Below are 21077 nucleotides of genomic sequence, written 5' to 3' on the forward strand. Positions count from 1 at the left end.
ATGGTACACTTTCCTCAAGGCAGGAAAAGAGTGATTTTTTAATCACCTGGCTGACCTGGTGGCTGAGCTGAAAAGTATCGTGGCTTGGAGATCATAAGCACATAAAAGAAAAAGACAAAATGATCCAAAACTATCCTCCCTTTCCTTCCTGCCGGCGTTTATGATGGAGAAGATAGAGGGACAAGGACCAGAATGAAAAGGCTTCTTCTTGGCCAAGGTTTTGATTAACAAGAAGCATCCCTGACAAAAAGTGAAATGTGCAAACTGAGCTGTGCACAACATCTGCTTAAATTGGTCTAGGCTTTAAGCTGTGTTCAGTGGCCTTGAAAGCTATATTTTAGCCCAAAATTGTACTTGGGCAGTAACTCTAGTAGAGGGCCGGTGGCAAAACAGCTCCAAGGAAAATTGTTCTGCCCACATGCTCTCAAGTTCAGGCCCTGCACCTCCTCACTCAGTCCCAGTGCCTCTGGTGTGCTGCAGCACAGGCCATGGTTTATAATCACCACTTGGAGATGGCAGTGAAGATGAGGAGGCAGAAACCTGTAAGACAAAACCTGTTTGCTGCTAAGTCAGGGATCAGCACTGCAGAAAAAAAGTAGCTCCATCACAGACCATATGCTGCCATTTTAGATTAGAAACAGAGCCTGAATGTGATGCAGCAGAAAAAATTAATATAAAAAAAACCATGGTAATAGTTAGAGCTTCCAGTGCCAGAAGAGTACTTGGAGAAGCAGTTAGAACTAGAATTAGAGTACTTCCCTTGGAAGGGACCTACAAAGATCATCTAACCTAACTGCCTAACCACTTCAAGTCAAAAATATGTTTTAACCAAAAGTTAAAGTAGAGCATGGAGGGCATTATCCAAATGGCTCTTGAAAACTGAAAGGGGCATCAACCACCTCACTAGGATGCCTGTTCCACTGTTTGAGCAATCTCCTAGTACAGAAATTTTTCATTATATCCACCTGAACCTTCCCTGGAACAGCTTTGTGCTGTTCCCATGCATCCTGTTAGCAGAGAGAAGAGATTTGTGTCTCTATCTCCATTTCCCTTCCTCAGGAAGTTGGAGAGAGCAATGAGGTTGCCTCTTAGCCTCCTTTTCTGCAAACTAGATAACCCAAATGTCCTCAGCCTCTCCTCACAGGACATGTGAAAGGCAATACAAGCTCTTTTATCAGCTTTGTTTCCCTCCTCTGGACATTTTCAAGGGTCTTAACAGCCTTTTTATATTGTGGAGCCCAGAGCTGTGCACAATATTGAAGATCAGGCTGCACCATTGCTCATCTCTTTTGACTGGTTGGCTATGCTGTGTTTAATGCACCCCAATAAAATAAACGAGGTCTTTTCTGGTCAATGGACTTTCTACCTTTAAAAACGGAGTTTTGTAGCACAATTCTTTCAGCTCATATTCATTCAATTTCAGAGTATTTCTTGTTCTGGGAAACCAGCCACCTATTTGCTGTAGCAGAGTGAGGGGTGAGGTCCCCGTAGCACCTGCTGAAACTAGCTGAAAGAATATTGATGTACATTTTGATTTAAAGAGTTTAGGGTCTCTAAATCACAAGCCCTCTTTTTTAACTCAGCAGCAAGTGCTGCTGCTTTATTTCTGTCTCTAAAGCTAATAGGTGGTGTAATGGGAAAGAGCAGGCCTTAATAACTGGCAATCAATATCTCTGTTATTTGATTCTCATTGAATGTTTCAGTGTAATCACCTAGTGCAGAGGAGGAGAGGACTGGGTGACTGCAGTAAACATTTATTACCGAGGGAAGAGTTGTTCCTGCCTGTGGAGAGTGAATTACTCCACTGGTCGATGTGCCTGTCCACGGACCATGTCGTGCTGCGCTGATCTCCAAAGTCCAGGAACGTTGGGGTGCTGTTACATATACACAGCCAGGAAAACTGCTCACAAAAGTCTTCACAGGACATCCTGCAAAGACGGAGAAAACCTTACCTTTCAGTCTGAGACACCAGTGAGATACTCATGTTCACCCCCTATGTCTCCAAGTAGGGTTAGAGCAGTACTGCACAGCGTAGCCGAGCCCTCAGTGTGTTTGGACTGCCATAACTACACCTAAACCCCCAGTGAAATTACAGGACATGTTTAGCAGTGCCTAGGTGGAGTCCCACTATCTCCAGCACAACTCTGCTATGCTGCCTTGCTCTGTCCCTCTGTGACATCCTGTCCTGCCTTCAATGCACTGCTCAAGACTGAAGTGTCCATCTCAGCCCAGCCTGCTGTTCCCCTGCATTCCCCAGAGCCTCACAGGGTAAGCGTGGACTTTCTGAAGAATAATAGGTCTTCTAAAGCATGTCTGACCCATGGCTAAACCAGACCTCAGAGTATTCAGAGGCTGTGAAAAGCCACAAGCACCTGCAGAGCAGTCAAGTGCGTAAGCTCTAAGACCTGCTCAGCCACCTATCCCTCTGAGCAGCTGAAGTTCAAGCTGGTCACTTTAGGGGCAAGGAAAGTGTGACAAAAGGACTAGGTCTCAGTGAGCTGGATTTTCACTTCGTTTACTTCATTTTCTTCATCAGTTTGTTGCATAATATTGGCTGGTTTCACTTCTCCAAATCTCGTTTCTTCTGAGACCATTGGATCAGGACAACCTCCAATTTTCTGTCTGCACGCAATTAACACGGAGGTGCTTTGACCCGTCAATAAGAGCAGAGAAAAAAATGCCTAAATGACCTTTCATAATGAATGCAAACAGAAAGCCTGGTGGACAGAAGGATTGATAGGGAATTACCAGAATTCTCCATCATCTTTGTTTCTGCAGAGGTCTTCCTTGATTTGAGGCTCAACATGGTTCCACTCTGGAGAACTGTGAACAGGAACAAATCAACAAAGCGTTGTGAGAGGCACGAGTTTCCATCTCTCCAGCCAGTCCATTCCTCTACCCAGCCTATCAAGTTGAGAGGGATCAAGAGGGGTAAGCGAACTGCACACTGGGAACAGGACTGTGCTCAACAACTTCATAGCCAAGGCCAGCAAATGAAGCACTGCACCTTTGCTGTACCTGGCCCTTAGTAACCCGTCCTAGGATGGGGAATCCTACCTCTGCCCTCAGAGCACTGGTCGCCTGTCCCCACACTGAAGAGGTTAGCGAGGTACCAAGGCTTAATGTTCCTAAGTGCTGATATTACATCAACGTGCAGAGGGCACATTAGCCAATTAAATGTGTTGTTTCCTAGCAGCATGTTTATAATTAAGTGATAATTGTACTTTCTGCTGAATGTAAGACAAATAAACAGAGCATGAATCAATAATTTGACCTATGCAGCTTACCTATGAATGTGCTCCACTGACTTCTCAACTACAGTTAGGATTATAGTAAGCTTTCAAAAATGGGAGGATGCTGCCTATCATCCCAGCCTTGAACATGTCTGTACCACCTGCCAACCCATCCAGACACCTGGATGTTAGCCTGACCTTTCTCAGTAGAGCAGTCACGAGTGGTCCTAGCAACAAGGAGAGGTGTGATGCTATTAAATCACCTAAGTGTAATACCTGTACATCTCTCTAGTCAGAATAACACTGACACAGCTCCACCAGCCAAACTAACATTTATTCATTTACAGAAAATTCTTGCAAGTCTTCCTCTGGGGAAGAGAAGTAAGTTTGTACACATAGCAGGAAAGTGTCCCTTACATGTCTAAAGCTGAACGCAGGATCCAAAACATCAGTTCAAGCCAACCAGTGGCACTTTGCCTTTGCAATAGCCAAAGACCCTTTTTGTCTGTCTGTGTTTAATACCACTTAACAGTGCTGCCCTACTCTCATGGACTCTGCTAACCACCCTCCTCCCAGAGCTGGACTCATGGGAGGGCAGGAGGAGCATGAAGGCAGATGCATGATTGCTGCAGGAGTATTCAACAGAAGCAGCCAGACACTGTCTAGGCGCATGATCAGACCTTACTCCAGGTAGTAACAAGTCTCTTATCCATGACCTATCTGGAATTACCCACTGGGAAAAATGTACTCAGACAAAAAGGGATACCTGAGCTAGGCCTAGCGACAAGCACATATAACACAAATGCTGCATTAGTTTTCTTTCAACTGGATTTCTGTGAGCAGTGGCTTTGCAGCTGGAAATAGAGCTTATAATGAATTGATTTGGAACTGCCTGTTTCATTATTATGGGTGTGAGGCAGAGCTCCTTTATAATAAGCCTACACAAGAGTGATTTGTCTTAGGAGATGAAAGCTTTAAGGCCATACTTGTCACTCCAGGCCCCCTTCCACTCTCCATGGCCCCATGGATTCCAGATTCTGATGATATGTTCCCAGCCATTCTTGTAGCGTATCTGTAAAGAGGAAAGAAAAACAAGCTCAGTCACAACTTTTCACTATCACGATATTCATTGAAGAGATGGGTAATAAAATGTGTCCTCTATAATTTGGGGTCCTGATTTAACTGCAGCTAAAAGTCAGTGCCTTTTGCTGCTTGTAGAGGAATGATGTGTGGAAAGTTGTTGGTTTCCCAAGGACAGTGAATAGCAGTGGGCTGACACAGACAGAAGTGGCAGCATTCCTGCAACACTGCATGAATTCAACACCTCTAGTGTCTAGTTCTGCACATCTAAGGCTGTTGCCTAGCAAAGGCAGAGACTTTGGGTGTCTAGACCACCAGACTGCCTGATGCAAATGTTGACAATCAATACGGACAGATGATAATAAACTGAATCTGTGTCTCTGTATCTACAGTATTGCAGTTTCCAAAAGCTGGAGCTTCTGGTGCCTTTCTCCTCTTGTTGTCAGTGGTTTAAGCCAGAAACTCACAGTGAAGCTGAAATGGCAGAAGTGGAAAGAAGAAGCACACCTTTTGTTTTTGGCTACCCTTATGCACACAGGCAGTACTGGAAACAGATGTCATAGCAACTCTCTTGCAGATGCAAATGTTCAACCTCCAGGTCAGCCTCTAAACATTTTCCTGCAGGACATCCCACTGGACGCCTTGGCACTCCTATAAGGTGGGGCAAAGACTGTTTCTCCTTTCTGCACAGATCATGAGTAGCAGGAACCTAAAACAGCCTGCTCCATTCTCCAACAGGATTTGAGATCCTTCCACCCTCTGACTTGGGGTGAGCCAGAACCTTCTCATTAGGAAAAATTATACAGTTCTGATACCCTCACTCTTCCCATTGTGCAAGAAACCCTCCATCTCCTGAAATTTCAACTACATGCTTTCAGAAATCTCTCCTAAAAGGAAGGATTAATTACTCTGAATGGAACAGCAGTGTGACTGCCTTCCACATCCCAGTGGTGGACCACCAGTATGAGACTACCAGGCAGGAACAAGTTTGCAATCTTACCTTCACTGCTCCTGTGACAGTGTAGGCATGACCCTGTACAATTCCATTCCTCATTTCTCTGTTCCTCAGCTGCAAAAGGGTGAAAGTACAGCTATTAGCTCTCTGCCACACTCCCAGAACTTGCATTTGGCATGGCAGAAAAGAGATTTGGTTTTGACTACAGCAGTATCTCAGATGTACTGGCTCCAGAGAAATGTGACTGTTCCCACTGTAGCTATAAGCAATCGAGTAAATTTAGCAAAAGTACAAGTGTTCTTTGCAAATTCTTTAATGCTACAGAGACAGTGCAACTGCAATATGAGCTGAACTGGGCTTCTGGGAGGATTAGAGCTCCAGAATTTCACTGCTACCTACAGCCCAGCATCAGCAACCCGACCTGAGGGGCTAGTCCTTGACTAGTTTGCAATAGGCAATCTTTGTGTCCTGATAAACCAGTCGATACAGAAGCAATATTACATGCTTTGCAGTCTTCCCTGACATGTTATATAACCCCTTGACACTCTTTTAGTGAGATACTTACTTACTGAATATTACAAAGTCTTTTGCAACTTCTCAGTATTAATATCAGTACCCTGCAAATCACAATGTGGTAATAGCATACTCTCACAGAAGACAGGCACATTTTGGCTTTGCTAGACTCAGTCACAAAGCTTTGAGGCCCAAATCAGCCCTGCTGCAAGAGGACACTACTCTATCACAGTGGATTTAACCAGGAGAGAAGCCACACAGCCCAGAGAGGGCTGTGTGATTAATCTTATCAAGGCCAAAATAGGAGGAAGGCCCTTCAGAGAGGGCTATGTGGCTTCCCTCCATCCACATCTCTCATCCACATTCAATCTATCTAGCCAGAAGCCTTTACATTCGATACTGCATATTTACTTTTTGTTACCAAGATCCAGGCATCCGTGAGCTGTGACTATTGCTCAGAGAGATTGTGGACTTCCTTCTTCACTAAAAAGAGTAACCTTAATGCAAACATAGTAAGCCAAGAAAGGTGTGCTCCTGGCCTTGCAACTCACCTGTCCTGAGGTGCTACACCCCATCATACACTGAGATTTGCCAGCAGCTTTCAGTATCTCCTCCAGATCAGGAGGGGGGTTCTTTAATGAAAACTGAACTTGGACTCCACCTGTGAAGTCTACTAAAGCATCAGAAATGTAGCCTCCGTGCAAGTTCTGGTAGGAGCCCCGCAATCTGAAAACAAAAAAGTAGTCCTTACACCATGTTTTGATAAACAACGCACAGTTATGGCTTACAAAATGGACACGTGCATTGGTGCAGTGATCATAGTGGAGACAGAGACATTAGGGTCAGGTAATGAATAGAGACATTGAGGCCAGGGAATGAAAGGAAACATAACTGAAATAGATGCCCAGACAAAACACATGCCCTGTAGGATGAATGAGGCAGAGGGACTTTTTCCTATGCATTCACCCATATCTGAGGCAGCTGTCTACAGTCATTACGGGTAGTGGGAAATAATAAGGTGCATCTCATGCTGATAGAGACATTTTAGGGAGATGAGCTGAGTCTCATCCTGAAGTATCCTGTTTCTCTCTTCTAAACTAGAAAAGAGCCAAACACGACTAGTCTAAATGGATGTTTCAGCTAAATGGAGGTGAACTGTTAGTTCCTACATAATACTTTGTCATGACTCTTTGCAAAAATGACCAGTATTCCATTTGCAAATGGGAACTAGGAAGAAGGCATTAGCATATATTCCCGATGCAAGATAGAAAAAAAGTTTTCAGTACTGTTTCCAAATCATTCTGCTAGAGTGCAATAATAGGGCAATAATTAAATATTGCCAACAGAGTTTTGTGTTTTTATCATGTGTTTTTTATTGAGATACCAAATAAGATGAAACATGCTGTACTTAGAGCAAGTAGATCATGCTGTTAAACCCCACTATGCACACTGTATTTAATGCACGTAATCAAATTAAGTCTGTGGCTAATTGTATTTTGAAGAGTTGTCCTTGTCCTACATGGATGAAAAAAATTTGTCATGGGCACTGGGGAGAAATTTCTGAAGTAGGAATCTCATAAACGGCATCTCTTGCAAATTTGATTTAATAGAGGTTTGTTTTGTTTTGTAATTAAAATCTTATGCAGCAAACTGATACTGAGTCCCGAGTCAACTTTTCTGGGATTTCTTAGGGCAAAAAGCATCCTATTGTGAGTCACTCAAATGCTGCTTTAGCATTTACTATTCTTGACCAAATCTGCCAAAATAATTAGGCCTTTTCTTCAGCTCCTCTTTACTGTATCACACGTTACAGCAGCTTGATGTAGGTCATGTCTGCCAAATCCCAGCCCTTCCTACTGCCTCTAGCATGGGAATTTCTATTTAGCATACTTCATAATGGGTAGTGTTACAGACGCTAAGGGACGACATTCTGATTCCTTCACTCCTCAGAGGATTTTTTTTAATCATTATCTCTTTATTAACTGTTATTAACCTTGTATTACTCTGAGGACCTCAGCCAATCAGAGACTCATAGGAGTGCATGTGCTGTGCCTGGGGATGCTCTTCAGTCATGCTTCCTCTTGTTGCCTGCTTCTAATACCTGCATGGTCTCTTAGTGACTGCAAACAGAGGTAATCCCTGCTCAGAGTCTGCAGTTTTAAACACAGGAAAATATAGAAGGGAAAACAGAGGCAGAGAAATTTGCTTAAAGTAAGGAGGAGCCTTACTTTAGCTACTTTAGCCCAGCCCCTATTGTGTCACCAGCTATTACCCTCTTCATTTTACTTCTCAGACACTAATATCCCAGAGTGTAAAGGGTACATTTAGGTCCTCAGCCTGAGACCTACATCTCCAGGTTATATTGGCCCTGTGTTTGCACACAGCCACAGTTCCTTACATAAGTACAGCACAACATGTACAAGCGTAAGCCTGTGTGATTTGTGTATATCAGAGAGTGAAACCAACCATATAAAGCAATTGGTAAGGTGTGGAAAAATAGACCATCTATATTTACTTGGCATATGCTTTTTCCAGCAAGGATGGCCAGAATTCATTTGATGTTCGAGGGTGTACAGACAGGTAGCTCCCATTTAGGAAAGGCAGACGGTCATCTATCACCACATCCAGCCAGTCTCCAAATTGCCAGAACTAAAAAAAAAAAAAAAAAGATAGAGAGAGAAGAAAAACTGAAAGAGAGAAAAGAACAAGCCTCTTTTGAGAGCTTGTATTTGTGCCAAGCAACAGCCTCCTGAAGCAGCACAGGAACTAATCTAAAGCATGGGTATCTGCAAGTTCTCTCCTGAACTACTGAAGGCTAATGGTCTAAGTTGTTAAACAAGCTACCAAGTGGCTGCATTTCCTAGTGGTAGAGAAAGTCATTTGGGGATATAACGGTCCTGCAATCAGCGGGAGGAAAGAGTCAGTATGGGAAATATGCTAATATTGTTGGGTGACAGCAAACATTTCGGAGGATAAAGAACAATCACACCTCAGCTGCATTTGGATTTCCCCTGCCTCTATCAAGATTCAGTCTCTAGATTTTCTAGAACCTTTCTCTGTGTTTCGATTAAGACTGTTATATGTGCTGTCATGGAAAGGGACAGTGTAGTGACTAAAGACTGCTTTGAGGTGTTATCCATCTCCTTGATAGATGAGGAGGATGCAGGCAGTCTCTCCACCATGTGGACAAAGCAGGTGTTTCCCCAAGCTGATCCAGCTGATGGAACCTTTTAATGGAGAAGACAGGGAAGGAGACCCATGGGGATGACCTAAAGAAGCCATTTCCAGAATCATTAGCAGATTAACATAGCTTAGCACAATTCTCAATCATAAGAGGCCAAGCTCTTATTTGCAATAACACACAGGACTCTGGTGGGAGTGGGAGTAAGCTAGCAATAGATTTAGTCTACCATGATTTTATTTCATCAGCTTTGGCCAGTGAAAAACCTCAAAATGAGCTGCTCTATTAGAAAAGCACAAGACCAGATCTGGTAAGGTTCCCCATGCCTTAAATTGATGCATTCTGCCATAATCCCCTGTAGTTCCTAAGAAACATTTCTGTATTTTCCCCAGCCTGATCTGCTCCTTGCACACTTCTTGCTCACACATAGCACACCCTGCCTCAGAGGCATCAGAGTTTCTGTGGCAGAGAAAGTGATTCCTGCATAAACAAGGGTCTAACTTAATTCCTGGTGAAATAATGTCACTGTAATTATTCCCTAGACAAAAATGTCACTCATCTTAACTGCTGCTGATAAAGAGCTTAACACCCTTAACTCCTGCTGCTGAGTGTTGTGTAGGAAGCCCGGAGCAGCCCTTTGTAATACTGAGAGGCAATGTTCTCCAGATCCAGAAAGGAAAAAATTATAAGCTATAATTTGTATATTTGTATACAGTATGTCTTGTTTGAGATTCTTCTGAGGACTGGTAGCTTAGCCTGTGGATGGCAGTAAAATATCTTTGATGGAATAATTGAAAGACATTGCCGAGAAGGCATTTCCATTCCGAGTAGATTCCTCAAGGGTTTACTGCTTGAGGAAAGCCAGAAATAGTGACATTGATTTGAAGGTGTGATGACATTTTCAAATATTGTAAAGTATTTATATTGCTTAAGAGTTAAGGATTGCTCACAACTAATCTTTTCAAAGCTCTCATAAAAGAAAATTTATCTTGTATCCTTTTAATGTGTTTTAAGCAGTCTGGTGTCCCTTCAGCTGGTTTGTCTCCTATAACAGCACCTCTGCTTGCTAGAAATGGGTCAAGACAGAAATATCTGGCATTCTGAAGGGCAAAGGAACAGAGCAAAATTTAGACTGCCTGCAAGATAATCCTCCTGGTGCTGCTCCATGAGAGCTCCAGGGGGTCAAAGAAGTGCCAGTGCCAGAGCTCTCTGCATATAACAGATTGTGAAAAAAGGCGGATGATGAATGGCCAAGGAATATACTGATTCTCTCTACCTCCAGTTTAGCTTCTGGAGGCAAGTGCTTTTAATCCTGTAAGACACTTGGCTGACTCAGACACAAGAAACCAGGGCCTGACTGCCAGTATCCCAGTCACTCACACAGGAGATTCAGAGAATTTCAAGAGTTGGTAGAAAGTGAAATTTACTAGAGAGCTTTGCTCCTCTCTCTGAATTAAATCTCCATTCTTCTTATCTGTTTCCCAGGATTTGTAATTTCAAGTAAACTCCACCAGCTAAAAGGGAAAACTGAAGTATATTGGAAAATAGAAAATGAAAAAATAGATAAAAACTACAGGTACACTGACAGTAACAATAAAACGTCCAAATCAAAGCAGACTTCAGAATGCCTTTCAAAACACATGTACACAGACCTGTTCAAACAGCTGGTAGCTGTACCTCTGGAGATGGGCATTAGTCATAACTTTCAGAAAAGGGCTTCAAATTCCCTGAAGTTTGATAGTACCACCTGGAGCATGAGGACCCATTAGAAAACTTGGGGGTTTTCTGAAAAATTCTGAATTGGTTCTTAGCACTGAAAAACCAAAGCATGCAAAGATGTCAAGACCTGGGACTGTAGTTTGGATCCCTGTGTAATCCAACCAGGCAAACGCCAGCAGTACCAATACAGCAGAGAATACATACCCGGAAATGGAATATCCCAGCATAATCATTCTGGAATCCTTGGTCCTTTGGTAAAACATTTTCCAAAAATTTCTTCTGCATTGTCAGGGAGCCCAGGGCAGCCAGCACCCAGCAGTCACCTCAAGGGAGGGAAGAATACAGTACATTCAGCCAGTTATTCACAGTTGTGGATCATAACTAACTCCTTAGAAGAGCAGACTTCAACATCTAAGACATCTATGAAACAGCTTGATAAAAGAAAACAGCATTCTTCTGTCTTCCTTCTCTGCCCCCAAAAACATCAAAACACCAACCACCATTCACCAGAAATGAACCTTGATGCAACTTAAGCCATCCTTTGCTACTTTTATGCTCCTCTTATCTTCTGTGGTCATGTTGAGACCCGCAGTCTGGAAAGTGGTTTAGGTAATCTTCAAACCTCTCAGTTGGGGTGAGAAATGGGAAGACATTTATTTTAATCTCAAAACAGAGCTACTCACAAAGACAAACATGATTATGAGCTGGGAGAAAAAGATGGAACTGGCAATGAGGTGCAGACACATATCTGGGTGAGTATCATAGAAGATGGACAGAAATATCAATAGAAAAAAAAAGGGAAGAAAAAAAACACAACACTGAGAGTGACCACGTGGAGACATTAGGATGAAAAGAAAATTCAGTCCTACACATGTTGGAGCTGTGCCTACTTACCATACGTAACTGTGTTTCACCTTTGTACTTGAAGCTCCTGCAAGTAACAGCTGCTGCATTTGGCAATCCTGCTAAATATCTCCAATAAATTGTGTGGGGATTCATGGGGGTCTGGAGTGACCCACACTAATTATTTGTTTACTGCAGGCACCATGGTCCATGCCTTTCCACCGAGAACTCAGAACACAGCAAAGCAACCACAAGTTATTGGTTTGTGCCAATCTTTTCCTAAACAGGAACGTAACCTTACCTATTTGTCCTTGAATAATATCAAATCTGCTAACTCCATCCATGATCAAACAGGGATTTCTTCGAAGTTCCTGGAAGAAAGAAAATGCTGAGATCAGTGTGGGTACCTAGTCTTTGCCAGCAGCACGTTCCCTTGCAGAGGGGCCTTGCAGAGCCCCTCAAAGGATTTTCACATGAGCTTCTCTAATGCTACCAACACCTTTCAGAGGGCTCTGGGCCCAGGTGCCAAACCACACAGTCTCTTGGGGGACAGTTACACAGAGCTTTCCAGGCAACATGGAGCAGGGACTGTACTTCAGCTCAGTATTGGATCTGTGCAAGTTTTATGCTCTGAGCTTTTCCACGCGAGACTCATACAGATCTGCTGGGGCTGCTTTTCAACACTTTCAGTGAGGAAGCTATAGAAAGAGTGCTCAATCTCTGGCTGCAAAATCCCACAGACTTGGCCCAGTTATTTTTAATTCAGGGAGAATTTTCTTTGCATTCTTTGAGAGTCTTGTTTGGTCAGTGAAGGACGAAACACTTCAGAGTTTGGTCTTGTGCACAGAAATGTAAACCATCCTCCCCTCTGCCTCTGCTATTAGTCTGGGATATCTGAGTGCTTGGGGAGGATGTTCCTGAGCATCCCCCGTGATTACTCTTGGCACACTCCCAGTGAATAAGGCTCTGTTTTGAAAGAGCATTCAGCCTCAAATAAGAGAGTCACTGCACACCAAAGAAAATGAAGAGATAAGAGGAAAAGAAAGCCTCTCACTGAGAAAATTAATACAGCAGCCCTTCCTTAAGCAGGCCCTGGCATTTCTTCTGCCCAATCAATTTGACATGCTGCACAAACATGAGACCAGCACAAAACAGGACTCACATGTTCGCATGAGATCAGCATCAGCAAATGCTGCCAGTTTTCTGAAACGGCTTCACGGTGATCAAACCCTTCTAAGAAATTTCCGCAGCTGAAGAGAGTTCTACACAGTATTGTCTCTCCAGGCTGGCAGGTGGATCATGCTCCCACTGCCTTGGTGACACGAGGGAAAACAGTCTGGGTAAGTGTCTTTCTTGATGGAAGGGGGACATGATGCTGATACATAGGCATCTACGCTTAGTTGAGGAGTTTGGGGATTTGCCAAAAGTGATTTATTTTGAATATTGTGCACAACTCTGAGCTCCACAATATAGAAAGGCTGTTAAGATCTTTGAAAGTGTCCAGAGGAGGGCAAGAAAGCCAGTTAAAGGGCTGGAAGTTATGTCTTATGAGGAGAGGCTGAGAACACTTGGGTTGTCTAGTTTGCAGAAAAGAAGGCTAAGAGGCAACTTCATTGCTCTATCCCAGTTCCTGAGGAGGGGACATGGAGACAGAGGCACCACTCTCTTCTCTCTGCTAACCAATGACAGGATGTGTGGGAACAGCACAAAGCTGCGCCAGGGGGACATTCAGACTGGATGTAACAAAAAATTTCTTTATCATGCAGGTGGTCAAACAAAGGAACAGGTGTTCTAGTGAGGCGGCTGATGCCTCATGTCTGTCAGTTTTCAAGTGGCATTTGGACAATACCCTCAATAATATGCTTTAACTTTTGGTCAGCCCTAAAGTGGTTAGGCTAGAAGATCTTTGTAGGTCTCTTCTGAATGGACTATCCTATCCTATCCTATCCGTGACAGGAGCAGCATTTTGGAAATCTGGGCATACTTAACTGGAAAGAAAGGGAGGAAAGGTAGTCTCCAAATATCTTTTTTTCCTTCCAAGGAAATACAGCAGTTATAAAGCACCAGAAACTGTTGTCTGTTATTGCAAAACCTAGCTATGTGCCTAGCTACTATGCACATAGATGTGCAGCCTTTAAAATCCACTAGCACTCAAATTGCATGACAAATACAGAAACTACATATTTATAACTCTGTCCAGAAATATTGCTCTGTTTCTCTGAAAAAAATATGATGAGGCCTTGTAGCATTTTCCCCAAGACTCTTCCATTTTAGTGATATGTGATTTGGTACGCTATTTGTAGAGAAGAATTTTATATAGAACATGCTTAGCACAAGTAGCTAACATTGCTGAAGTCTAAGGCCATAGGCTATTGAACTTTTACCCAGTTACAAGTAAGAAAGGCCACAGAGCCTGCTTGAACTGGAAGATAAGAAAGTAAAGAAGACTATATTGACAGACTCTGCAACCATCAGCAGATTCTACGGCCCTGAAGATAGGAGAGAACGGCTTATCTAGAGACAATGAAGGGAACCCATCCAGAGAAGAAAGACCTCCAAGCCTACTATTACTATTGGTCTGGACTATCAGGTGAGGGGTTGGGAATGTACAGTGTACGGGCACAATTGCATAGGGATTTCTTTGTTCAGGGTCTCTTGAAGAGCTTGAGCTGTTGCTGTAACTTTAACTCTGCAGAAGCGTGGGTTTTTTTTTTGTTTTGTTTTTGTTTTTTTTGCTTATTAACATTGCATAAACCTAGAACTGAACCCTGTTATGGTGATTGACTCTTGCATAATTTCCATAACATTAGCTGGAGGGGGAAAAAGACAGAGCTCAAAGAGGCACATGTTCTCTTCTCATAGTATCTACTAGTCCAGCAATGAAGGCAACCATATGGGCTATAAATCAACTGCTCTGTCTGATCTCATTCCCCAGGAGAAACCTATCATCACTTGTTTTCCCTGGCCCAGTGAAGATTTCATTACGTATTGCAACGCTACAGGCTTGGGGCAGAGTGGCTGGAAAGCTGTGCAGAGGAAAAGGATCTGGGGGTGCTGGTTGATGCTCACCTGAACATGAACTGGCAGTGTGCCCAGGTGGCCAAGAAGGCCAACGGCATCCTGGCTTGTATCAGGAATAGCGTGGTCAGCAGGGCCAGGGAGGTGATCGTCCCCCTGTACTCTGCTCTGGTGAGGCCACACCTCAAGTGCTGTGTTCAGCTTTGGGCCCCTGACTACAAGAAGGACATCGAGGCCCTGGAGCGTGTCCAGAGAAGGGCTACGAAGCTGGTGAAGGAGAAGCTGGGGGTGATCAGTGTAGACGTAGGGCACATGCAGATATATGCAAAGGACTCAAGTCTTACATTACTGTGGAAAATTGAAAGCCTGGGGTTGGATTTACTGGGTAGCATAAGCCAGTCTGACTGCAGGCTGCTACACAGGATGGTGGTCTGGCCACGGACACATTTCCACCAGACTTCCCTCTGATCCAGCATAATGAATCTGAGGATTAAGAGGGAGAGGATGACTCTCTGCAGAACTGCCTCCCTATCAGATCACCTTAACCCTGCACAACAAATTCCCAGTCCCACTTCTGTTCCCACCAGCTTGTGCCACAGTACCACATCTTTCCCACAGGCTGTACTTGTGCTGCTTCCCCTGCCCCAGCCTCAACTTCCTGACACATCCTCACATCGCAGCCCATAACGTTCCCTCTTTAACAGCATGACAATTAAGAAAAATAAAAAAACCTTTTTATCAGGGAGGAGGACAAGGAGTAATGGCTTTAAATGAAAAAAGGGTAGATTTAGATTAGATATAAAGAAGAAATTCCTTATTATGAGGGTGGTGAGGCACTGGCACAGGTTGCCCAGAGAAGCTGTGGATGCCCCATCCCTGGAGGCATTCAAGGCCAGGTTGGATGGGGCTTTGGGCAACCTGGTCTGGTGGGAGGTGTCCCTGCCCATGGCAGGGGGGTTGGAATTAGGTGATCTTTAAGGTCCCTTCCAATCCAAACCATTCTGATTCTATGAACTTTGGCTTATGCCAGAAAACAGCCCCACAGTGACAGACCTGCAGGTAGTGCAGGTTAGCATCATCCCTCATTGCCACACACCTCCCTTAATTTGCTTAACGCAGCTCACATGACATTGTATATTTGTTTTCTCCTATTTTTTTTAATATTTGATAGGTTTTTCTTCATTTCTTCTCTGCTCCATTTGGGCTAAAGTTTTAGATTAACTCCAAACTGATGCCTGTTTTGTTTTGTTTTCCTGAATAAAAGCTCTTGTTTTCACCCCTCCAGCTACAGACAGGCCAAAACTGATGCAGTAGGAACTCCAGCTCAGCTTAGCTGTGTGGAAAGATCCTAATCCCAACACAATTTTTTATATGTCCCATTTTGGTTTTGTCAGTTTCTGTTTTCAAATGTCCTTAACATTGAAGTTATTTCCTGAAAGTCTCTGGGAATTAAATGAAATGCCGATAAACAAAGCATCATCAAAATAGTGTAGAATCATGATAAGCGCACTGTTCCTGGAAGAGGGTTATATTTGCTCTGCAAAGGGCAGAAGAGGTAAAAATGTGACCAAGCCCTTTTGCAAAGTGGCTGCGTCAAATAATAAATCACTTCGATAATTTAAAGAATTTAAGTAGTGAGTCCCAGCAGACAAGCATTGGCTCAGACTATATGACTTTCCCCAATATTTTTTAGATTTTTTAATTGCAGTAGCACAGTTCCCTGAGTCTTTGCTACAGGAACAAGGCATGACTTTTGCTCAAGTCCTTGTTAAAGACTCTGTTTTTCCCTTCTCCTCACACCAGATATATGAGACACACTGAGAAGTTTGTGCCCTGATGCTATGAACAGACTGTGATGATGCAGAGGAAACACACATTGGCTATTTCAGAAGTCCATTACTACCATATACATTACCACCAGATATGAAGACTCCAAACTCTGAACATAATTGGCAATTCTCAAGGTAAAATAGATGGAGCGTGTTGCTCAACTGCTATATTGGATCTGGAACAACAGCAGCAGATATAATTGCTATCTACAATTATATGCACTTAAATATTAAGATCCTATATGACTCTGAAGATGGAAGCTAAGAGATTAATAGGCTGAAGGTGCCATTTTTGTCACAGGTACATTCCCAGCCACTTTTTTTTTCATGTCAGAAGGAACCAATGGTAGAGGGTGAGAAAAATAGATGTGTGTTAAATTGGCCATGCTCTGTAGGCAGGATGCAACTACACTTACTCTCAGGGACGCATATTCTGGTATGTCAAAGTTCCTTGGGGAAATTACAGGTATCTTTTTGCCTATTGGTTTAGGTAGTTTAAATACCTTGGATCATATTTCCTTACAGTTACCATCTCAGTAACTTAAGAGCAAAGAGGGTATGGACATTTGTGTATGTGCAAACGGTGTCTAACTGACAATTCTGCAGTTTTAAAATTTAAAATTCTGCACTTTTATTCTTAACACTGCAGTCTTCCCCCTTCTTCCTTGGGGAACAGCTCCTAGTGCTCGCCTCTCAGGACACACCAAGCTGAAATATAGTTTCATTTACTTCTTTACTCTCAACTGAAGGCATCTGCAGCTCTGCCAATGAAAAGCAGCCTAGTTAGCAATTCTGTCTGTTGCTGCTCCATTTTGCTGGCAGTTGGACACCGGTCTGTGATGTCACCGTGACGCAGCACAGGCACCATGGTGACATTTGGTAAACTTCCACCACACTCCCTAGGCCACAGGTGGGTGCAGCTGCACTTCATCCCCCTGTTTGGCAGGACAGAGCCCAGTTGGTCGAGGAAGTGGCTATGGACAGAAACTTCTGTCCAACTAGAAAAACAATTTCAATGGAGCCATCTTCAACGGTAACAAATGTTTCTGTTTCGAACAAGCCCATTGATTTGGCAGTCTCAGCTTCTCCTCAAGTAGGTGATAAAAGAGCAGCTCGGGATGCTGCCCTAGGATCTATAAAAGAAGAAAACACTTTTCAAGGTTCATGTGATGAACCCTGCACAAAAAGAGTGCATCTTAATTTTTCTGATGAAAGCTCTGGCAAAGCCAATGACTTGTCACCCCAATCCTTTCTGAAAAAACTCTGGGAAATTGTTGGAAGCAATCAGTTTCAGTCCATTTGGTGGGGTGACGATGGGAACTGCATAGTGATTGTGGAAAAACTCTTCGAAATGGAACTGCTGACAAGGAGAGGACCTCTGCGAACTTTTGAAATTGATAGCATGAAAACTTTCACTCGCCAGCTTCATCTTCATGGATTCTGCAAAATGCAATGGGATTTGACAAGATCTTCCTCATGTGATGAATTTCTAGCTGATAAAGGAGCAGTCTCTGCTTTTAGCAAGGTATGTTAGTCCCCCTACCCATGAAATACCTCTCAGAACATGTTAGTGGGATTGATATCCAGTCAGTCACAACTGAGGTGGCCAAAAGTTGGTGGTATTTGGGTTTCTAAACCAGTTTTTATGCTTTTTAAAAATCTTAAATTTCTCTGCTACACTCAAATGGCAAAAATGCAAGGGTGGTTATTGCTTAACAGAATCGTGCCATACCATATTAATCACATGGGGAACGTTTAAAATGCCCCTGAGAGTCTTCAGTGATTCTAATTCTTAGCTATCATATCTGTCTTTTCCAGTTTTGAAATGGTGGTAACTAACTTTTCTCATTTGCATTTTGTAGTTACTCTTCTACCATAACCCCTACTTCAAGAGAGACTATCCCTACCTGTTAAGACGATGCAAGCGAAGTACTGGTCTAAAAAAAGCTGCATTTTCACTGAAACTGGCTGTGAAGGAATGCCACCTGAGAAGAAACCCACTGAAGACATGGTCAGGCCCTGCTTCAACAGCAGTCAGTGCAAAGATCAATCCTTAGGCCCCATCCCTTTTTCCACAACACCACAGCCACTCCCTGTTTGGCATCCAGGGTGCTGCTTCTGCTGAAACTGCTGCTTCTCCATACGACATTACGCCCCACATAACAGATAGCGTTTTTCCACCAGACAGCAGAGCTGCAGGTGACGGGGTTGGACATCAACACTGTACATACCAGAAGCATATATGATAGGTTCCAAGTGAATAGAGTATAGTAGTTCTATATATAAACCGTCTCAATAAAAAATATTTTCTAGTTTCTGTTCTGTTTCTAGTTTCCATTTCTTCAGTTTGACAGTTACTGTTCCTACACCCTGGGCATGGAGATTGCCGTCAGGAAGACTATCTGTTTTGCTCCAGCTCAGGGGAGACAAAGGCCCCGGGCACTAGCACCGCACTCAGTAAACTCCAGCAAAACAGCCACGTGCGGCTAATCCAGTTGCTTCACCAGTAGCAATGGATACACAGCATTGCTTTTCAGTGCAGTCCGATGATGGAACATAAGGTCCTAGGATAAGAAAGCTGACTATGTATGTGATTATATGTCCCAAGTTAAACACTCATATGCCAGATGAAGATGACATCACATCAGACCGTTAAACCTGAACTGGAAAACAGCAAGCATCCTAGTTACTTTGAAATAGCTATTGCTGCATCTGTGGCTTGGATTACAGAAATCATAGCTCTTTAATAGAATTTGAGAGCTTTTCAGATTTGCATGAAGTCATCTACAAACAGATGAAAGTGGGAACACTAGTTTTAGTAAGGTTCACAGGCCAAAAAAAGGTCTTCCTACAATAATGTATCTAACGAAGTCATTAATGTTACAAATGCTAATCCAGACAGGCAGATCTCTCTTTTACTGAGCCAGATATTGCATATTTCTAGCTTTGTAACATGGTCTCCATTAGAAGACTAGAAAGCCCCTTTGAAAACAGACTGGAAGGACAATCTTGCAATTAGCATGGTGGCAGAGTGCATGGTATGTCAGATCTGCTCCTAGTACCTCTAGGTCTATGGGACAGATCCAGAGGCAGTGAATGTCCAAGACCCCTTCACAGCAACACCCCTCTGAGGGATGAGTTTAGGCAGATTTGAGGGAAAGAAAAGGCAAAGGTGGCTAGGTGAGAGTGTTAGAATATTGAATATATATATATATAAATATAAGGCAAGCATATATATATATGTGTATATATGCTTGCCTTATCCAGAGTCAAACCGTAGCCAGAAATTGACCCTGTAACTCTAGAGAACTGGTTGGCCCAAGATCTGACAGACCAACAGGATGGCTGCCTCCTGTGGAAGTGTATCATCACAGCCAACAAAAACCTATACAGAGGTTTTGGCCATGGGTGAAGCCATGTGATCTTGTAACAGTGGAATGTCAGAATCCACACATTTAACAGAGCAAGAAAGAAAATCTCAGCTTAACTGATTTAGGTCACTACTCAGTTAAGAACAATTAAAACTGAGGAAGTTACTTGTTTTCAGAAGAGAGGCAAGTCCAGGAATTGAAGGGGCAGCTGGTGAACCCCAGGACTTGGAGATGATTGAAGAGCCTCAGGAAAAGAGTTGCTCTGCTCCCACCCACGTGCTCTGGGCATGAACAGAACTTATGATCCCTTCCATGGGCTGCCTGCAAACCTCCATGCTTGTTCAGGTGTTTTACAGTGTCCTTCTGCTTGCTGCCCTGACCTGCAAAGGGCAATTCACACTGGACATGCGGAAGAAGATGCTGTAGAGAGGTTATCTTCCCTCCACACGTCCCACACCAAGGTTCCCTTCTTTTAGTGTTGTGCTTCCAGTGCTTCCCTGCTTAGCACAGACCTCTTCCCCTCAACGTGAAGGCTTCTACCCACTGACCATCAGCACTCCCGTTCAGCAGCAGTGCTGTGAAACACCCTGGCTAGCATAACTCACAGTTGGCCTCCTCCACTCTATTTGCTGCAGCTGGTCCTCTGGGAGCAGGCTGGCACCGATGGAGCTGATGTGAGCAGGGAAGGTGTCGTCCTCAAACAGCCAGCCTTGGCTCAGACACAAGGCTCGGAGGTGGCCGAAGTCCTGATTATTAAATTTTTTCAGGTTCTGGAGGCTTCCTGTTGTCCCAGCTGCTTGCCAGCCTTCCTCCAACCTCAGAGTAGAGCTGGGATTGAGCATTGTGGACCCTTCCTGCAAAGGAGGAGAGACACAGATGACCATTAATTGCCCAGTCCGAAGTGGGGAGCATGTGGGAAAGCAAACCCTCCCCCAGGAGGATGGTGGAGCACACAAAGCTGAGGGCAGTCACAGTGACAAAATCCTTATTAGCTGGAAATGCCTGGGGAAAGAGGAGTAGTTAAATCCCGACTGGTTTATCTTAAATCAGTTCTGTCAACACTACAGATTCGATTCTGAGTCTTCCCCGGGGACAGAGAGGACAAAGCTGTTACTGAGATGCTGTGTTAGTGATGAGGTGTATCTGCAACTTGAGCACAAGCTGCAGGATGGAGCAGGAGCTTCAGACTCCTTCAGGGAGGCGGTGTGAGCAGGGAGTCCGGTCAGAAGTGCCCAGGACTCCTCTGGCCATGGATCACATCTAGGCCCAGGGCATCTTTTGAGTTATTTACTTTATTTCATTTCAGCAAGTGAGTGCTTCATGGTCACTCCTTGT

The 21077-nt window shown here is 43.6% G+C and overlaps 2 protein-coding genes and 1 long non-coding RNA gene across 9 annotated transcripts in view; 2 read left to right on the forward strand and 1 right to left on the reverse strand.

The window, feature by feature from the left end:
- Positions 1-21077, reverse strand: part of CAPN13 (calpain 13) — a 60766-nt gene that overhangs the window by 22398 nt on the left and 17291 nt on the right. For 6 of the 7 annotated variants that reach the window (XR_010830099.1, XR_010830100.1, XM_048078494.2 and 3 more), the window contains exons 2-10: positions 20348-20596; positions 11826-11895; positions 10886-11004; positions 8297-8430; positions 6333-6507; positions 5314-5382; positions 4220-4305; positions 2749-2823; positions 1762-1928 (exon numbers count right to left, since the gene is read on the reverse strand). Coding sequence is in view for 5 of the 7 variants with exons in the window: in XM_048078494.2 (XP_047934451.2) it covers positions 1762-1928; positions 2749-2823; positions 4220-4305; positions 5314-5382; positions 6333-6507; positions 8297-8430; positions 10886-11004; positions 11826-11895; positions 20348-20596 (1144 nt within the window). In the remaining 2 variants the exon portion in view is untranslated. Of the gene's footprint in view, positions 1-1761; positions 1929-2748; positions 2824-4219; positions 4306-5313; positions 5383-6332; positions 6508-8296; positions 8431-10885; positions 11005-11825; positions 11896-19908; positions 20597-21077 lie in introns of all 7 variants that reach the window. The other variant, XM_066993609.1, reaches the window with a different exon arrangement.
- On the forward strand, positions 12573-17125 carry LOC106031601 (uncharacterized). The gene is made up of 3 exons (XR_007168882.2): positions 12573-12864; positions 14000-14114; positions 16346-17125. It is a non-coding gene; the product is annotated as an uncharacterized lncRNA (long non-coding RNA).
- LOC125179632 (heat shock transcription factor, Y-linked-like) lies at positions 17273-18688 on the forward strand. The gene is made up of 2 exons (XM_048078509.2): positions 17273-17896; positions 18234-18688. The coding sequence occupies exons 1-2, from the start codon at positions 17348-17350 to the stop codon at positions 18426-18428; spliced, it is 744 nt and encodes a 247-aa protein (XP_047934466.2). The 5' UTR covers positions 17273-17347; the 3' UTR covers positions 18429-18688.

This window comes from Anser cygnoides, chromosome 3, assembly GCF_040182565.1.
Source record: "Anser cygnoides isolate HZ-2024a breed goose chromosome 3, Taihu_goose_T2T_genome, whole genome shotgun sequence".
Taxonomy (NCBI): domain Eukaryota; kingdom Metazoa; phylum Chordata; class Aves; order Anseriformes; family Anatidae; genus Anser; species Anser cygnoides.

Coding starts and splice junctions, on each gene's coding strand:
- LOC125179632 (XM_048078509.2), top strand. CDS start 17,348: ATGGACAGAAACTTCTGTCCAACTAGAAAAACAATTTCAATGGAGCCA. Junction 17,897..18,233: donor CAGTCTCTGCTTTTAGCAAG/GTATGTTAGTCC, acceptor TGCATTTTGTAG/TTACTCTTCTACCATAACCC.